Source organism: Crocodylus siamensis, chromosome 4 (assembly GCF_052110815.1).
Source record: "Crocodylus siamensis isolate JL-2025a chromosome 4, ASM5211081v1, whole genome shotgun sequence".
NCBI lineage: Eukaryota > Metazoa > Chordata > Crocodylia > Crocodylidae > Crocodylus > Crocodylus siamensis.
In genome coordinates this window covers 153518346-153535860 of record NC_143398.1, presented here as the reverse complement: position 1 = coordinate 153535860, position 17515 = coordinate 153518346, and the positions used below count along the sequence as shown (strand labels likewise).

General features: G+C 50.6%; 1 protein-coding gene across 1 annotated transcript in view; it reads right to left on the bottom strand.

Annotated features, from left to right (window-relative positions):
* LOC149866820 (vasoactive intestinal polypeptide receptor 1-like) overlaps positions 1-17515 on the bottom strand; it is a 52288-nt gene that overhangs the window by 11164 nt on the left and 23609 nt on the right. The window contains exons 3-10 of the mRNA XM_090044265.1: positions 16872-16979; positions 13643-13746; positions 11797-11894; positions 7399-7531; positions 5810-5963; positions 2789-2849; positions 1238-1304; positions 921-1012 (exon numbers count right to left, since the gene is read on the bottom strand). Of these exons, the coding sequence (XP_089900391.1) occupies positions 921-1012; positions 1238-1304; positions 2789-2849; positions 5810-5963; positions 7399-7531; positions 11797-11894; positions 13643-13746; positions 16872-16979 (817 nt within the window). The remainder of the gene's footprint in view (positions 1-920; positions 1013-1237; positions 1305-2788; positions 2850-5809; positions 5964-7398; positions 7532-11796; positions 11895-13642; positions 13747-16871; positions 16980-17515) is intronic.

Below are 17515 nucleotides of genomic sequence, written 5' to 3'. Positions count from 1 at the left end.
GCCCACACCCCTCCAGGTCGAAACCGACCCATCCACCACGACTCTCTGGGTGCGACCCTCCAGCCAATTCTCCACCCACCGGACTGTGCAGTCATCCAAGTCACAGCCCCTTAACTTGTTCACCAGTATGGGGTGGGATACCGTATCAAAGGCCTTCCTGAAGTCCAAGTATACGACATCCACTCCTCCTCCTGCGTCGAGGCGTTTTGTAACCTGGTCATAAAAAGAGACTAGATTGGTCAGGCACGATCTGCCTGCCACAAACCCATGCTGGTTTCCCCTCAGCATAACTTGCCCTGCCGGGCTCTCACAAATGTGAGCCTTGATAATTTTTTCAAAGACTTTGCCAAGGATGGAGGTGAGACTAACTGGCCTATAGTTGCCCGGGTCCTCCTTCCTCCCCTTCTTGAAAATGGGAACCACATTGGCCCTTTTCCAGTCCTCCGGGACTTGACCCGTGCGCCACGAGCGTTCAAATATTCCCGCCAGATGTGTCTTCCACATCTCTGATGACTGCCCTAAGTACCAACCCATTGGCTAGTCTGAAGCCTCTCAATACATCTGGTTTTGTAGAGAAATTCCATGCTAGACTCCAGAAACCTTCCCAGGCACAGCACCACCAAAACCTATGAAGGTTTCTGGAGTCTAGCATGGAATTTCTCTACAAAACCAGATGTATTGAGAGGCTTCAGACTAGCCAATGGGTTGGTACTTAGGGCAGTCATCAGAGATGCGGAAGAGTTCCGGTTTCAATGAATTCACAGCACAAAAGCACAACCAGCTCTTGTCTTCAGCATGGGAAGTAATGACACTTCCTCAGGCCCCTAAGACATGAACCTGACTTAGTCAAGATGGGTTTAACCAGCCTGCACAAAAGGAGACCACAGCACTAGGGCAGGAGGAATTGACCCTTTACTCACATATACTGCTGCTTGTAGTTCTTGCCAATGTCGGGGGACCGAATCTTCTGCACTAGCATTCTGATCACATTCAGGAATATGAGGAAGTTCACCTTCAGAAGGGAAAGAAAAACATGTCTCAACTTCTGACAAACCAATGTCATGCACCATCCCACACAGTAGCCTCCCCTATGTCCCCTGCCAGGGTCAGAGCCCTTCAAACCCAGCCTCCTCTGATGAACTGCAGGACTCAGAGTGGGTCTCTGTCCTGCTGTCCTCACTCTACTTGCTGTGCCACCCATGCTGCTACAAAATAAAATACAGTACAGCATACTCACAAATATGGCAAAGAGAATGGGTCCCTTGATCACCCACCAGTACAGACTGGCATAATCATCCCAGCACCTAGGAGAGAGCAGGAGTCACCACAGCAGTGTTGCCAACTTGTATGGGTTCATCCAGATGTGGGTCCCCACTCACATGGGGAGCTGTCACGAACCACTCTACCTTCACCCAGTCACAGAGCAGAATGGCAATGTTAGTTTTCATATGGGACTGGGTCCCTCCAGCATTGCTACTGAGCCTTGTCAGGGTCCTGTCTGAATCCAGCCAAGCACAGAAGGAATTAACAGTGGTTCCCATCTGATGGCTGTTTCATGGTACCTGTATGAGCTGAGCTTGGTGGATTTTCCATCCCAGCTCACAGGCTGCAAACACCTCACCGTGCTTTGCACAAGACTATAAGCTCTCAGGGAACACGTTTGTGTTTGTGTGTGCGTGGAAACATATGAGTGTGCACATGAGTGTGCATGTGCACACAGTGCCTAATCCAATGGGATCCCAATCTTAGTTACCTTCAATAATGAGAGATTGAATTCTCCAGCAGAAGTGAACCAAAGTTGTCTCTCTCCTGACCATTTTATGAGAGCTGGCATCCATATGCAAAATGGGTCTAGGAGTGCAGAGGGCTTAAAAGTCACAGTAGAGACCAAAAACTGCCAAGTATTATATTTCCTTTAAACAAAATGTCATGATTTGGGGACAATCTTATAGATTTTTTTTAAACAGCGCGAGACTCCATGTTTCAAGGTTGGGGTTGGTGACACTTGAAAAGGTCCCTGGTAATCCAGTCCCAGGCAGAAGGGAGATTGAAGGTACAAGGAAATGAAATGTGTGATGGGTGCTCTCTAAATTGTAGAGCAGGGGGGAAGGAAAGGCCTGAACAATCGGGGAAGAACATGTTTCTGGGCAGAATTTCTGTGGACTGGTGACTGAATGTGGCCTAGATTGGCAGGCGGATTGGGCAATGGGCCTGATGGGCACATATCTATCACTCTGGAAGTCACACTGCTAGTTTTCCCTCATGGAACCAGAGGCTCTCATAGAGGAAGGCAGCTCAGTCCACAGGGAAAGGCCCTGGGCATTATCAGCACTCCTTAGCCCTTCTCAAGCATCCCCTATTCTCAAATTATCAAGAAAATAGTAAATCATACCTCCTCCACCCAGCTTTCTAGCAATGCAAACCAGTGTCATCCCTGTTTTGCAGCCAGGAGAGATGCACAGCTGGATTCTCCAGATCCCAGCGACCTGTTTACACTGCTCAGGCACTTACATTCACTTGCACGTTTCACCCCTTCTTGTGACCCTTGTCTGAATGGGAATCTGGCCCAGTGCATTTCAGCAAGTGTGCCCTCATGACAAGAGGCTTTTCTTTGCCAAGTTACAGCCTTTGGTTGTGACCCCCAAGCACTGGGGCCAGAGGGGTGTTGACATAGGTCTCTGTCCTCAGGAGTTTTGTGATGCTCATCCTGGACTACCTGAATCCCCAAGAACTTGTGTTCACTTGGGACTTCCCTGGTTCAGACTAGCCATAAAGGGGAGACACTTACCCATTGTTGTCATACTGCAGCCGGGTAGCGATCCACACACTCACTGTGAGCAGAGGGACACCTTTAAGGGAAAGAGCCCAGTTACTCTCCCACAGGAAATTGGCAGTTTCTAATGAGTGAGCAGAGAGCTATTAGGCCCCCTGCCCTAGCCACTCATTGCCCTGGGGAGGAGACCCACCTCCATCCCCACAGATTTGGGCACTCCAGTCTCATGGCTACTAGTTGTTGGCATTGGTATCACAGCCTCAGGAAGCTAATGCTAGGGCAGGGGCGGGCAATTATTTCAGGTGGAGGGCCGCTTACTGAGTTTCAGCAAGCCATCGAGGGCTGCATGACAGGCAGCCAGGGGCAGATATATATTAATTTTCTAAATTTTTTAGGAGCCCCATGGGCCGGATAGAATGGCCTGGCAGGCTGCATCCGGCCCATAGATCTGGCTTGTATCTCTCAGGGTGGGTCCTTCTCTACCTCCCAATCTTATAAAATGGGGATACGCCCAGGGTGAAGAACATGGTATCTACCTACCTACTTCTCTGTCTATCCCCACAGAACCCCATTCATCCATCTATCCATTTATTCCTATATTCGCCCTTTTATCTATTCTGACTACCATTTGTGAAGCATGTTATGATCTTCTCATGGATGATACTAGACAAGTGTAAAGCATGTTTATCTGTCCCATCCCCACTGTGAGGATGTGCAATGCATAAGCACTTGGTGTACAAAATGCCCTATGCCCAGGCTGTCCTAAACATAGATACTTGATGCACAGCATTCCCTCTGAAGGCTCCTCTTCCCCTCCTCAGGCTGGATCAGGAGCAAACCTAGCTGAAATTTTTACAACAAAATGCTTTTTCATGAAACACTGACTTTCTACCAATTATCTGGGGGCAGGCTGTCAACATTAATGACGTGTTCCATTTTTTGCAACATTTCTTGTGGCTTCTTTGACAACATTTTTTGAAGTCATCAAGGAAAATTTTCATTTGCCAAAAACCCATTAGTGAGAAAATAATCTATTTCAATAACCCTTTCAGTAATAATTTGGATAAAAAGGTTAATGCAAAAATGAAAAACAGCAATTGTATCCATTTTGTCCCTCTCCCACAGACAGGAAAAAACACCTTGACATTTCAAACATATTTATAATAATAGCTTCTTTTTTTTTTCTTCATTTTCCCACTAGTTTTAAGCAGCGGGGCTGGACTTGCCTGCCCCATGGAAACAGTAATGAACCTAAAGGCAGATTGTCTCTTTCCAAAAAGGACAGCCCCTACAGAGAAAAACTATTGAACCACGGTCTCAGTCAACATCAGTTCCATGTATCCTAGGTGCTGTCCCAATCTTGTTTTTGTTCCATGGGTCCAGGACTGTATTTTAACCTTACCTGATTTCAATGAGAGAACATTCATTCTGGCACAGGTACTTATCTTGTCCCTGGTACAGTAGAATCAGTGTTAACCCTCATAGCACCCTGTACAGATAGGGTAAGACACAGAGGGTGTGTTTACATGAGATGTTTTACTGTAGGGCTGTGCAAAGCTTCAGTCCCTGATTCGATTTGATGGAGATTCAGCCTGATTTGGTGGCTGAAACTCCGAATCCAAATAGAATCAGAAGACCCTTTAATCTCTCTGAATAAAATCAGAACACCTGAATCAATTTGGGGAGATTCGGAGATTCAGACATAGACACAGCTTTAAATGTTTTTTCTAAATAACTCTAGGTAGCAGGGGCTTGTGAGTGCTGTGCTGCACGGAGTGTCCCACAGAAGCACAGGGAGCTCCCCAGCGTGCTCAGCAGAAGGCCTGGAAGTGGACCTCTGAGAACATGTGGCAGAGCTCCCCTCCCTCCCCCTCCCATGCAGCCCCTGTTCTCCAATCAGCCCCCCTCCTCCCTGCCCAGCCCCACCCCGATGGTTGTCCTGCCACTCCCAGCGTCCTGGCAATTTAAAAAAAAAAAAAGGCCCTGCACTCACTGGCTCTGGTAGCAGAGATCATGGGCTCTGGGGGCTCATGACAGACCCCCCTGTGCAGCACAGGGCAGTGGGGAGCAGCAGAGATTGCCACCTACCACCTGGCAGCTGCCCCATGGCATGGATGCAGCGCAGCATGGGAGGGTGCCATGCACCACATGGGAGCTGGAGCGGCTCCAGCAGTCACCTGGAGCGTGGCACTGCTCAGCCCCAGCAGCCCCAGCTCCCAAGCAGCACGCAGTACCCTGCCGAGCCGTGCTGCACTTGTGCCATGAGGCAGCTGCTGCATGGGTGCCAAGTGGGGGTGGGCAATCCCCGCTGCCCCCCACTGCACAGGAGGACTCTGTCACAAGCCCTCAGAGGCCCCAATTGCTGCTGTCAGAACCAGTGAGTGTGGGGGTTTTTTCTTTTTTTTTTTTAATTGCTGGGATGCTGGGGCTGGCGGGGCACCCATTGGGGGTGATCAAGGAACAGGGACTGCACGGAGGGCTCTGCTCTGTGGCCCCAAAGCCCCTGCCAGAGCCAGTGAATGCATTTTTTTTTTTAAGCGCCGGGAGGCTGGGGTTGGACAGGCAGGGCAGGCAGGGAGGCTTCTCCTGTGGCTCTCCCTGCCCAGGCAGAGGCAGGCACAGCCAGAGAAGCCGTGGGAGAACCTACAGCCACCTGGCTGTACCTGCCTCTCCCCAGCTGATCCAAATCAGCACTGAATCAGTGCCGAATCTCCGGTTCCAATTCGGTCGAATCAAATGGGGACAGTGATTCAAATCACCAAATTGAATCACTGTCCTCCAAATTGACCGAATCCAAATCGAATACTTCCCTATTCACATAGGCCTACAACTTACCTGTCTAAAGCTGGAGTTATATTTGGGTCAGCAAGGCAGTGGAGAGGAATAGCTTTGACCTCTAGTTGTTAACATTTGAGTAAAATTTGACTAGCAGGTCGCTCTGGTAGGACACTGAGAACCTTTGCAGTGTGGGCCCTCCCTCAGGGACAGGCTTGGTGTGTTAGGTTACTGCATTTCCCGAGTATTCACTTTGCTCACCCCAGCCAATCAGGATGTACCACCAGAAATACCTCTTGTCAGAGGTGAAGGTGAGCAGCAGTAAGGTTTGCAGGTACATCCCTTCCACCAGGAGCCAGTAGAAGTTGGCCAGCACTGAGTACTGGAAGAAGACGATAGCTGTTTTGCAGTTAACCTAGTAAGGGAGAGGAAGGTTTATACCGGCACATCTCTGTTCTATGACATTGGCAGGTTAGTGCACACTTCAGGATGAGAATGGCTGCCAGGCTAAGAGGACCATATCTTTTCCGATGCAGTCCAAACAAAGAATGGCATACAGGAGAAGGAGTCCCTTCTGCATCTACCTCTCACGTTCTGAAACCTTTCAGCCTTCTTGGCATCATTTCCCTGCCACCCCATACCACAACAAAGCATCTATCCCCTCCTCAGTGCTCTTACCCTCTCCTGTAGTATCTAGCATAGAAAACCCAAGCCCTCTTGGATGACTGGCCCTACTCCTTCCCCTTAGTCCATTGTTGGCTCCCTCAGCCAAGGCAGACATTTCTGGGCAACACCCCCTCCTCCTTGCTGGTATCTGGCTCCAAAGCCTAGAGTTTATTGTGTGCATGAAGGTAGGAGGAGTTCAGCTGATTTGCTTTCACAGCCTGACTCTCAGGGGAAAAACACACCTAGCCACCTCCCTGACTCAGTGATACAGTGCTGTCTCCCTGGAACATCCTCTGTTGCCCTTTACTTGTAGCCTCTCTCAACAGTGGCCCCTTTGGTTCCTGACCTAACTGCATCCCTTTTCTTTATTTTTTGCCCCATTCTCCCCCACTGCAGTTTTATCTCCTCCCTAGATTGGCTTTTTATTTCCATGACCCTAAAAGGCCGGGGCAACTGGACTGATCTCAGATTGCCTTTCCTTTCTATTATGTTGACTGGGGACTGTTTTCCACTCTGCTTTGCTTACTGCAGTAAGTCCTTGAGAAATGTGCCTTCTGATTCCAACCCTCCTTTCCCTCTGGATGTCTCTGTCCATGGCTTTGGAAAAGCCCATTATAATTTTAAAATAAAAATATACAAGCTAAAGCATCAAGAAATCCCTTTTGCCTATGCCATTGTTGCTGATGTTAGGAATTAACACACCCCGGCTGAGTTTGCACCTACAAGCCAGGTAGAAAACTCTCAGTGCAGGAAAGTTTCACTGTAAGCAGAGTTCAAGCAGAAATAAACTCTACAGAATTCTAATAACCTGGGTTGGAGGGACACTGTTTCCTGCAGAGCTTGCAGGGCCTGTCTGCTCCTTCCTCCTCGTAATGTCTGGGTGTACTCTGGAGATCTGGGTTCTAGCCACAGCATCACCACTGGGCAACTCACTTCCTTGCTTGGTACCTCAAATTCCCAGTCTTTGACTAGGCATAAGGACACCAACCTCATTTCTGAAGTGTTTTGGGAGCTATGGGCATTGAAGTGAGATATAATGCGTGACCTGCAAGTTCATGCATGTCTAGGAAATGCAAAAGTTTAAAACTGAACCCTCAGGAGAAGCTTTCCTTCAGTGTCTGACCGAAGAGAAACCTCCTACCCCTCCTCTGTAGCTCCTGGGCATGTGCTGAGCTTCTACTTACTGTTGACATTGTGCAGTGATCGATGGATTCATCTGCAAAGAGCACAGAGTCTTTGATGAACACAGCAGCCCCTCGTAATATAAAAGAAGTAAAGAAGTGGATGTGGATGGAATTCCTGGTGCAGTGCAGCTTCCTGTAGAAAGAAGATAATCCAAAGGCTAAGGGGACAGGCCACATACACAGATGCACATGGTCACAAGTGGGGTCCCCCTGCATTGAACACTGGGGATCACATTCAACACTACCCACCACAGCCCATGAAGTCCCACTGGGGCACAGTGTATTAGTGAAGGGTGTATTCGTCTAGCCTAGACGAATACATCCCAGACAGAAATGTGTCCAAGCAAGTGCAAAGGGGACTGCAGATATTGCTGAGCCAAGGAAGTTAGGCTGATCAGCTGCTCAGACTATATAATGGAGTGTCAGCCAAGGCTTCTCCTTGACCATGGGCCAAGCTGTGCATGACCACACCATGCTCAGGTGGCTGGTGACAGTGTATCCAGCATGCACCATGGCCATCCATGAGATATTGCACCAATGGAGTGATACCCACAGCATCACCCTTGATTGCTGCCACAGACCACATCCCCAACAAAGCTCATCTCCTGTACTTCTGGCACTGTGATGCTGCCAGAAGCTGTTTCACTTAATGTTCTACCTCAGGCCCATGCTCTGGTGGCTTTCCCCCATGGCTGCTTCCTTTCCTTGTACCCCTATAGTATCTCTTCTGTGTGTGAAGTCTTGCAGCTGGTAGGTGTGGGCATAGCATAAATTCCTTAGTAGGATTCCCAAAGGGCAGGATATTGATAGAGGCAAGAACTCCCATGGCAAGCACTGAGCAATGAACAGAGCTCTGTGCTGTGTCAGGGCAGGAGCCATCCTCTAACTAAAGAGGCTTGCAGAAGACTCGTCTTGGGGGAAGCTTATGCCACTTTGCACCTTCCTTAAAGCAGCAGGTTTTGAACACTGCTGGAAACAGAACACAGGGCTCAAAGATCCTGCTCTGATCTAGCCTGGGAACTCTTCCATTCCTAAACTGTCTCTTAAACTGTGTGTCATTTCTCTAGCCCACCTTTAGCTCACAGCGATCTGTCAGAGGTCTCCCCTTCACCTGCCTTGCCCGTCTCTCACATCCCCTAGTGCAGGGGTTGTCAACTGGGGGTACACATACACTCGGGGGTACTTGAGAAGGCCCCACGGGGTACACACAGGCAGCTTGGGACAGAGTGCTGCCACCCACCACTCCACACCGCCACCTCCCAGGAGCAGGGCTGGGGGCGGGGAAAAGAGGGCAGTGATGCCCTTCTGCAGGTCGCACAAGCGCCGCCTGGCCAGTTGGACGTAGGGGGGGAGGGGTGTGAAAAGGGAGCTTGCGTGCAGTGGCCGCCACCACCACCCCACACTGCCACCATGCCACATCCAGGTGTGCACTGCCCCCCACTTTCCACACTCTGCATCCAGCTGCTGGGAATACATTTATTTTAAAAAGTTGAAAACCCCTGCCCTAGTGCCTTCTGCCCTAGTGCCTTCACTTGGGGAAGGTTTGGAGAACAAATACTAAGGAATTAATTATCTCCCCAGTGTAACCACATAGGCAGGGGAATTTGCAGTCATGACATTAATTTGCATACCTAGACCCATAAGATGTGAACTTATAGCCTTCAACGCAAGAAGGGAAAATGTGTCAGCAGCACCAGGCCCCACCAAGGGATCACTGAGTGAGTGGGTCTGGTTACTAATTAGCAGGAATCATACTTTTCTCTGTTTAAAAATCAGTTTTAAAATGTGAGGCATGGCAGCAATGGTTGCATGGAGTTGTGCCCCCACTACTACTGGGCGGGAAGGGAGTGCCTTACTTTGGTGGCCATGGCAGCATGGCACTCCCTCAGCTGGCCCACATTGGCAGCTCGTTCCCAGAGCTGGTCCAGCCTTGCTGTGGGTACAGAAAGCTGTGCCCCCCTCACCCCATTGCCTGTGCCCCTCCCTGTAGCCCAGGGGCGGGCAGCTCACCAGCCATTCTATCTGGCCTGCAGGCCCCTAAAAAATTTAGAAAATTAATATTTATCTGCTTCTGGCTGCCTGTCAAAAATGACAGGAGTCAGGGGTAGTAAGACCCAGGGGGAGCCAGCAGGAGCCAGCAGGCTGGCCTGGTCCTGCCCCCCCCCACAACCACCTCCCATCCTTGCCCCACCCCACTGAAAGTCTCTGCCTGCCCTGGGTTTCACTGCTTCCCTGCCTGCCAGCCTCCAGCACCACATGGCCCTGGGCTGCACCACTGGACTGCAGCAGCACGCACAGGGCTGCACCAATGTCCTGTGTGTGTGTGGGTGTGCACCGTGAGGGAGGGAGAGACAGAGACAGCAGTGAGGGAGAGGAAGAGAGATAGTTTGTGTGCGTCTGTGTCCTTAGGGCAAATCCCACAAGCATACCCTGCCATACACGCAGATCCCCTCACACACCCCAGCCACCCTCCTCCCACACATCCCCCACAAACCCCATACCCACCTACACTCCACATATCCACACATATACCCACAGGCTTCCCCACTTCACCCCCATACCCATCCCCTCACAAAACCTCCACACTCCCCATACCCATACACCCGGAGCCCCCTGCAAACCTATACCCACCCACCCATGCTGCCCCCGCACAGTATACAAGATTAAGACTTCATTTTAAGCTATTGTGTAATCACCTTTGTGTACGCTACACAAACACATGTAAATCAGGACAAAAATATTTTTTTTTAGATCAAATTAATGAATGTTGTAGATGTTTAATTTTTTGAAGAATATAATTTGGTATTTTTATGGTTCTGAGATGGCAAAACCTCTTGCTTTAAGGAGCACTCCCAGTGGAGCAAGGGAAGGGACTTCAGGTGGGAAAGGTCAGGGGCTAGGGGGCAGGGCTTCTGGTTGCAAGATAACAACCAGGGGGTAAGGCACCCGAAAGGGGCCAGAGCTACCCATGTGGCCCTTAACAGCTTGCCAAAACTCTGTAAGCAGCTCTCTGCCCAAAATAATTGCCCACCCCTGCTGATGCCTGTGCCCTGCTATTCATCGCCTATGCCCCCTTGCCCACACAGACTTACCTGGAGGGAGCTGCAGGAGCTGCTTTACACTGCTGCCTGGCTGCCACTTGCATGTATGTGCACAAACCCATGCACGTGAAGCCTTCTACATCCTGCTCCCCCCAGCCCCAAGCAGCCCCAAGATTTCCCACATCTTTCTCCTTTAAATGAGAAAAATCCACATTTTCCACAGCAAACAGAAAACCTGGATCCCTGTTAATTAGCTACAGAATTAATATTCCATTAGTTCCAGGACACAATAGGCATCGAATTCCAAGGAGAGAATCATTAAAATATTGCCTAGAAAGGTTACAAAGTTCAAGCCAACTCTAGTGGGCTGGAGGCACAGTTTTGTTAGCTAAAACTGAGAAATAAAAGATGAATTCCTCATATTTCCACTGTTTATGTTTGTCTTATGATCTCCTGAGTATTTAAACCAGGCAAAAACTTAGAATAAAGTTCCAGGACTTGGACCATTCTCTAGGTGTATATGGATGATTCCTCCTCACTGGTCTCTCTCAGACCCCTTCCAACTGGATCTGTAACATGGGTTGCAGACTCTGAGTCTGCAAGTCACCTGCATGACTTGCAATCAGAAACCACTCCTCTGGAATCCAGTTCAACAGCCTATTTCCTTTAAGGAGCCTGAGGTAGGTAAGCAGCTGGCAGCCAGGTTTTGTGGCATGTGGAGTCATATAGTTTTCACCTAATGTTTATGTCAGCTATGTCAGATTCTCTGTCATCCTGTGCCTTGTGGCACTGACACCAATGCAAGGAAGGGAAATGCTACCAAATCAAGGTGAGGGAGTTTGAACTAGAGTATGTAGTATTGCCAGGTGCAGGACAAAGGAGGGTGAGGTGCTTGATGCTCAGGCCATTTCATGCAAGTCAGGGACTGTCATTCTTTCAGGTGAGCAAACTTTACAGCTGGGAACAACTTGCAACTGCAACCAACACACTCCCCTGTGCAACCATCTACCTACAGACTGGGAAGTCACTTCCACAGATGTAAGTCATCTGTCTCACAGGCACAAGGAATGGGAAAAAATAGGATACAGCCTACTTTAAAGTTCCCCTTCATCTAAACAATGTCTGTAAGAACTTTTCTTTCAGCCTTTCCATAAAGGTTTCTCCCATTCTCTTCATCCTCCAATCCTGGGTAAATCTGCCTGCTATAACCCCTGCTCATGTGGTTTCTACCTCTCTTCACTATAACACCTGGAAACCAATGATGGTAAACTGGTAACTGGAGTCTGTCTGACAGCTGAGCACAGGGCCCAAGTGCCCTTCTTCCTTCTCCCAGTGCATGTCAGTGCCACTCTCCTACCTGAAGCCAGAGAAGATGCCAATGGCCAAGAGCAGGGCAGCCAGGGAAGCAGAGTAGCCGCAGGTATAGAGCACTTTCACAGTGACAAAGTAGCCTTTCTGGAAGAGAAAGATGCAACTGAGTTAGCAGATCAGGGTGGCAAAACCAGGCATCCTACCTGTGCTAAGGCCAGTGTATGGACTGACAGCCTGGAGTACATGGTCCCTGAGGGCACTGGTACCTGATGTGGACAACAAAGGACACATGCACCCTGGGCCCTGCCATGTTTGTCCCAGTGCTCTTTGCAACCCTGTTATCAGGAAGCTTCTTACATACTGCCTCCCTACTGCATGGGACAGGCTCCCACATGCAAATTGGCCATGTGAGGTCAGGCATATGCTGGTGTTCGCTGGCTTTGCAGCACCTGTGCTTGTGTGCCTGTGCAAGGGAGATATTTAGGGCAGTGCCAACACATGCCTGAGCAGACAGCACAGCAAGGTTGCATCTGTGTGCAATCCCCTGCTTTCCTGACTGCTGTTTGCTCACCAGCAAGCAGAGGGAAGGACAGCTGTGCTGTATCAATCATTGATGCTCCTGGCAGGTAGGGCCTACTCTGCAGAAGGGGAAAACCTTTGAACAAATATGAAAAGTTCTTCTAGCTGTTCTCTGATGTGGGATCCAAGCTGTATTGGCTCTCTTCACCACAGGTAGATCCAGCTAACTACCACCACTGAAGGACTGTGCCAGTCCCATGGAGAAAGCCAGGTAAAAGCCCATAGTCTCTGTGGCAGGAAGCCACCTTTGTTTCTCCCCAAAATCTCTGCTCTGTGACAATTTGATTAGGATGGGCTCAGCAGAAGAGACACACCTTTACCCTATCCCTTTAGGTAACCTGAGATGGATACATTCCAGAGGGAGGGGGGAAACCTGCTCCCTTGGCCTGCGTGACTGGTATCGGCTACCTGGGTGAGGGGCATCTACCTGGTGGGCTAGACTCTGCCTGGCAACTAGTGATGTATTTCAAATTGGTTGGCCAACAGCCAACAGCTGCTGGCCTCCATTGGACCAGGTCAACAAGGTCACAGGGGCTTTATAAGTTAAGACTGCCCAGGAAGAGGGGGCAGCTGTCATGTGAGGGACTCAGACTCAGAGAGGAGCTTTACCATCTGAAACTGGCTCTCTCCTCCATAACTAATGAGCGAGGAACAGCCTGCCTCCAGAGGGAATCGCCAACAGCTTTGGGATGATACTTGTGAGTAAGCTACTCAAGACCTGATTAGATATCTAGCTGGCAGTAACTCAGATGTGTAGTCTGGCTAAGGTAGCCTTTTGATTGTTTTGCTCTATGGGATTTCTATGATGTTGCTCTATCTTGTACCCTATTTTCACCCTACTCCTGTAATCAATAAAGTTCTCCTTTGTGACTGGTGTAGGAGACTTATTGAAGGGTGGATCTAAATCATGTCTAAGAGGCCCCTTCTGTCTGTGGACTAGGGGAGACTTTCCTTTTTGGCCCCGACCTAGGGAGGTGCCCCAAATGCTTGTACTGGGTCGAGTACCTGTAGGACTATTAGGCCTGTGTTTCCCCAAGGACATGGAGCTTAAGAGGGTCCCCCCTCGAGGTGGTGGCAGCTTACGTTACCCCCAGACTCCACGGTGGGGCTTGAAAGGGGGTCAATGCAGGAGCTCCCCCTACTGGCCCGCCACAGTCTCCAACCTGCCCCAGATGATGGAATGGAGCTTGCTCCGGGCATCATTGTTTGAATAATGCCAGAGAGTTTATTTTTACAGCCAGCACCATTAAATGGCAAATACCACATCTCCCCAGTGGCAGGCTTCCTGGGGGCAACAGGCCCCCCGTGCTTGCCTTGGCTTCAGTGTCCTTATTGGCGCCATCCAGCTCACAGGCCTTGTAGTACGGGGGACTAGGGCTGCTCCACCCAGCTTCTGTGCAGTTCCGTTGTATTAGACCTGTAGCAATAAAGGGAAGTTCTTATAACGGCCTCTGCAATAGAACCCACCCCAGAGCCCAACACACCAACCTCGGCTCCAGCACGCCAGCCTCCCTCTGAAATGGCTTTGTGGCAAGGGGGCCCTTGTGCTTCTGCTCTAAAGGGATCTGCTCATAGTTTCAGGTTTTCAGCCACATCTCTGAGGTTAAGCACAACATCCTGGGAGCCCGGAGAAGATGGACCCTGCTCTAGGCAGGGCCAGGGAGAAGGATTTGGAGGAGGGTGACCCACCTCCTTCTCAGCAGATCAGTACCAAAGAACCCCCATGGTCTCCTCATTGTTAGCTGTTTCTGCCCCCGGTGAGGCCTTACAATGGAAGATCTGGTGCTGGTTGCATAGGGCCTGGACTCCATCACTGCTGACAATGGCGGTCTAGGGGTTCCTCACAAATAGTATGGCTACCAAGGGACAGGACATGAGTGTTGAGGGGGTGGGAAGAGAATGAGGCCACTGCTGAAAGCTGTAGAGGATCCCCTACCAAGTGCAGGGAAGAGGAACTGTATTTGAAATCAAAATGCATCCCCTCCTCCCCCAGGGCATGGGGTAGTTTTCTGGCTGGAGGGGGTATCTCTGTATCAGGCCCAGTGTGTGTATACCACACAGCTCCATCATCAATGGGCAGAGGCCCTTTTCATCTCAGTCTCCAGCTGCTGGCCAGGGGCTCAACATGTCCTCCTGCATGGAACCATCCAAGGCCCAGTCCCTGCCCTACAGCTGGTATTTATCAAAGCTCCTTACGTTTGCAATTGCATGCACAGAGCAAAATACTTGTTTGCCTCTTAGGCTGATTTTCTTTGCACTCTGACTTCAAATTGGATGAAAGTAGAACTTGCTTGGCTGCTGTTAAAGTCAAATGTGGGAGAGCTGCTTTACTGCCATGAAAGAATGGCACTGAAATATCAGTCACTGTGCCTCTACAAAGCAGGTCACCACCATGAAACCAATTACAGATGGGGAAACTGAGGTATCTAGCCTGGGGTCACCCACCAACAGAAGCAGAGTCTCCTGGATCCCAACCAACTATTATGTTCACCTGCCCACACTACCTTATTTCAGGAATTCCTCTACAGAAATGCCCAGGTCACCTCTGCCCAGTGACTACAGAAGCCCAGACCCAGACAGCAGCAGGGACTGAGCATGATGCCAAGTTGGGAGGAAGCACAGTCACTGCTTTTGGGTGGCTTCTGCCATCAGACCCTTCTGGCACCTGTCATGATAACACTTGGGATGCTTTTCCTATAGGCCTGCTATTAAAGTCAAACATCTGTGCTGTGCCTTTAAGATGGGGTCAGGTATCCAGGTTGTAGCCATTTTGCTCTAGAGGCAAAAGGAATCAGAGCTCATGGTAGAAGTGATTCTTTTTTTTAGACCAACTAAATTTTTGCGAAGAAATTTATTTATTTATTTTGCAAAAATCCAGTTGGTCTACTAAAAGATAAAGGAATCAGAATTTGTGGTAGAAGTGATTAAGACAGGGTGGAATCTAAGAGGGCTGCCCAGCATAGGTGGAGGGAGAAAATATTATTTTGGGGGGCTGAATACACATACACACAGGCACATACAGTAAGTATGTTGAGTGGAAGTGGCGGGGGGAAAGGGAAGGTGTGGGGGGAGGCAGATCAAGGCCCCCACAGTGAGGGAGGGAGTGCGGCAGAGGCAGGGGCTGGGGTAAAAAGGGATCCTGGGGCAGGTTGTAGGATGGTTGGAGCCTCTGCAGCTTGTCCAGGGACACAGGGAGGCTGCTGGTGCTGCGCACCTCCTGGGGGAGACATAGGGGCACGTGTCCACCAGATCTGTGGATGGGGCAGAGACAGGCTGCTGCTGTGGGCTAGGGCTCTGCACCCTGCTTCCACTGCCTTGGAAGCCATGCAATGCTATGTGACTGCTGCCGCCAGGCCGCGCCATGTCCCCTGCCCACCCGGTGGTGGCAGGCATATGGTGTCGCGTGGCTTCCAAGGCAGGGGCATCAGGGTGCAGAGCCCATCCTTCAGCAGCAGCCTGCATCTGCCCCACACACAAATCTGGGGAGCATGTGCCCCCCATGCCTCTCCTAGGGTGCACACAGTGGTGGGAGCCTCTCTGTATCCCTGGATGAGCCTCCTGGGCTCCAACCATCCCATGACCTGCCCCGGGGCCCCATTCACCCCAGCCAATGCCCCTGCCCCACTCCTTCTCTCACTGTGGGGGGTGTCAGTCTGCCCCCACCATGCCCCTTCCCCTTCACAGGCTTGCCTGCTGGGGTGGGCAGTGCTCCATAGCCACTGGGCTGCAATCCTGGCTGCATGTCTATGTCTGTGCACGCTCCCTGCTGCAGCCGCCTGGAGCCTGTGCCCAGGCTGCCCTGCAGCCCTCTGCACAGCCACCCCTGTCTCACATTTGTGGGGGTTAAGCCCCATTAGCCCAGGCCTTCTGCCACCTATGCTTCCCAGACAGGATCCCAGAGCAGGAAGATGCATGGGACTTAAACAGCATTGCCAGCTGCCCCTCCACATCACCCTTTAAAAGCACAGTGCACCCTAAAGTATCCATCTGTAGATCATGTGTCTTCCCAAGCTAAAGACACAGGACTAGCATGGATAAGACATTCCAGTTTTTTGTAGCCAACAGCATGCCAGGGAGTGACAGGACCACCGTCACATCTGGCTGCCTTTGAATACCTATCCCAATGACCAGGTGCCCATCTCAGCTTGGCTGATGGGGGCAGCCTTGGGAACAAGTCTGAAGGAGCCGAAATACACAAACAGCTGTTAAGCCACAGCCAGACACCCTGTTTGCCCAGCTGCCACACCTGGTGTGGCCCTATAGGATACAAAATGGGTGTGTGGGCAAAACTCAGGCTCACATCCCCATCCTCTGACCTCTTTGAGAAGACTTGCACTTCCTTTCTTTCCTCTATGTCCCTCCCTCCCTCCCTGCACACTTGCCAGTCCTTACAGCAGCCTGAGAAAATTGGCAGGCCAGGGCCCACCCACACCTCCTATGGCCACTGTCCCTCATCACCCATTCATTCTGCTCCCTTCCATTTCCAGATCAATCTTGTGCCTCCAGAGCCCAGGCTCCATTGCTGGAGAGAGGACTCAGTACCTTTAGATTTCTTGAACATCTGCAGGATCTCTGGACAGGGCATGGTTCTGGACTGGCCAATTGCTGCCGCCTCCCAGCAGCTCACACCATCCCATTCCGTCAGGCAGCCTGGGGGAGCCAAGAACACAGTTAGCATCAGGGGTAGGAGTGTGCCAAGTGCTGTATCTGCATCCTGTGTCAGGGAACCACAGCAACCCAGTGCACCATGGCATCCAGGAGCAGGGCAAGCCAGCCCAGAGGTGCCTGCTCAACCACTGTGACCCCACAGCCTCCCTTCCTCTGGACTGGCCAATCACTGCCGTCTCCCAGCAGCTCACACCATCCCATTCTGTCAACATGGCAGCATCCTCAGGAGGCTGCTGCCTCACTCACTCCAGGGAAGTCACCCAAATGAGTCATGAAAGCAGAGCAAGAGGATCAAGGAGGCACTCCTTTCTTTCCCTCCCTGGGCTAAGTCACTCTGGGAAGTACCAGGCTCTCCCAGGCAACAGTAAAGGAGAAATTCACAGCAGATCCTCAAAATAAATTTTATTAGGGGTCAAAATAAAAACTTTGCTGCTTCAGTGTGCCATCATTCAAAGCAGAAACCAAAGCTGGTTCCAACCCCAGCTGCAACAGTTTCCAACCCCAGCTGCTGGCTGCAC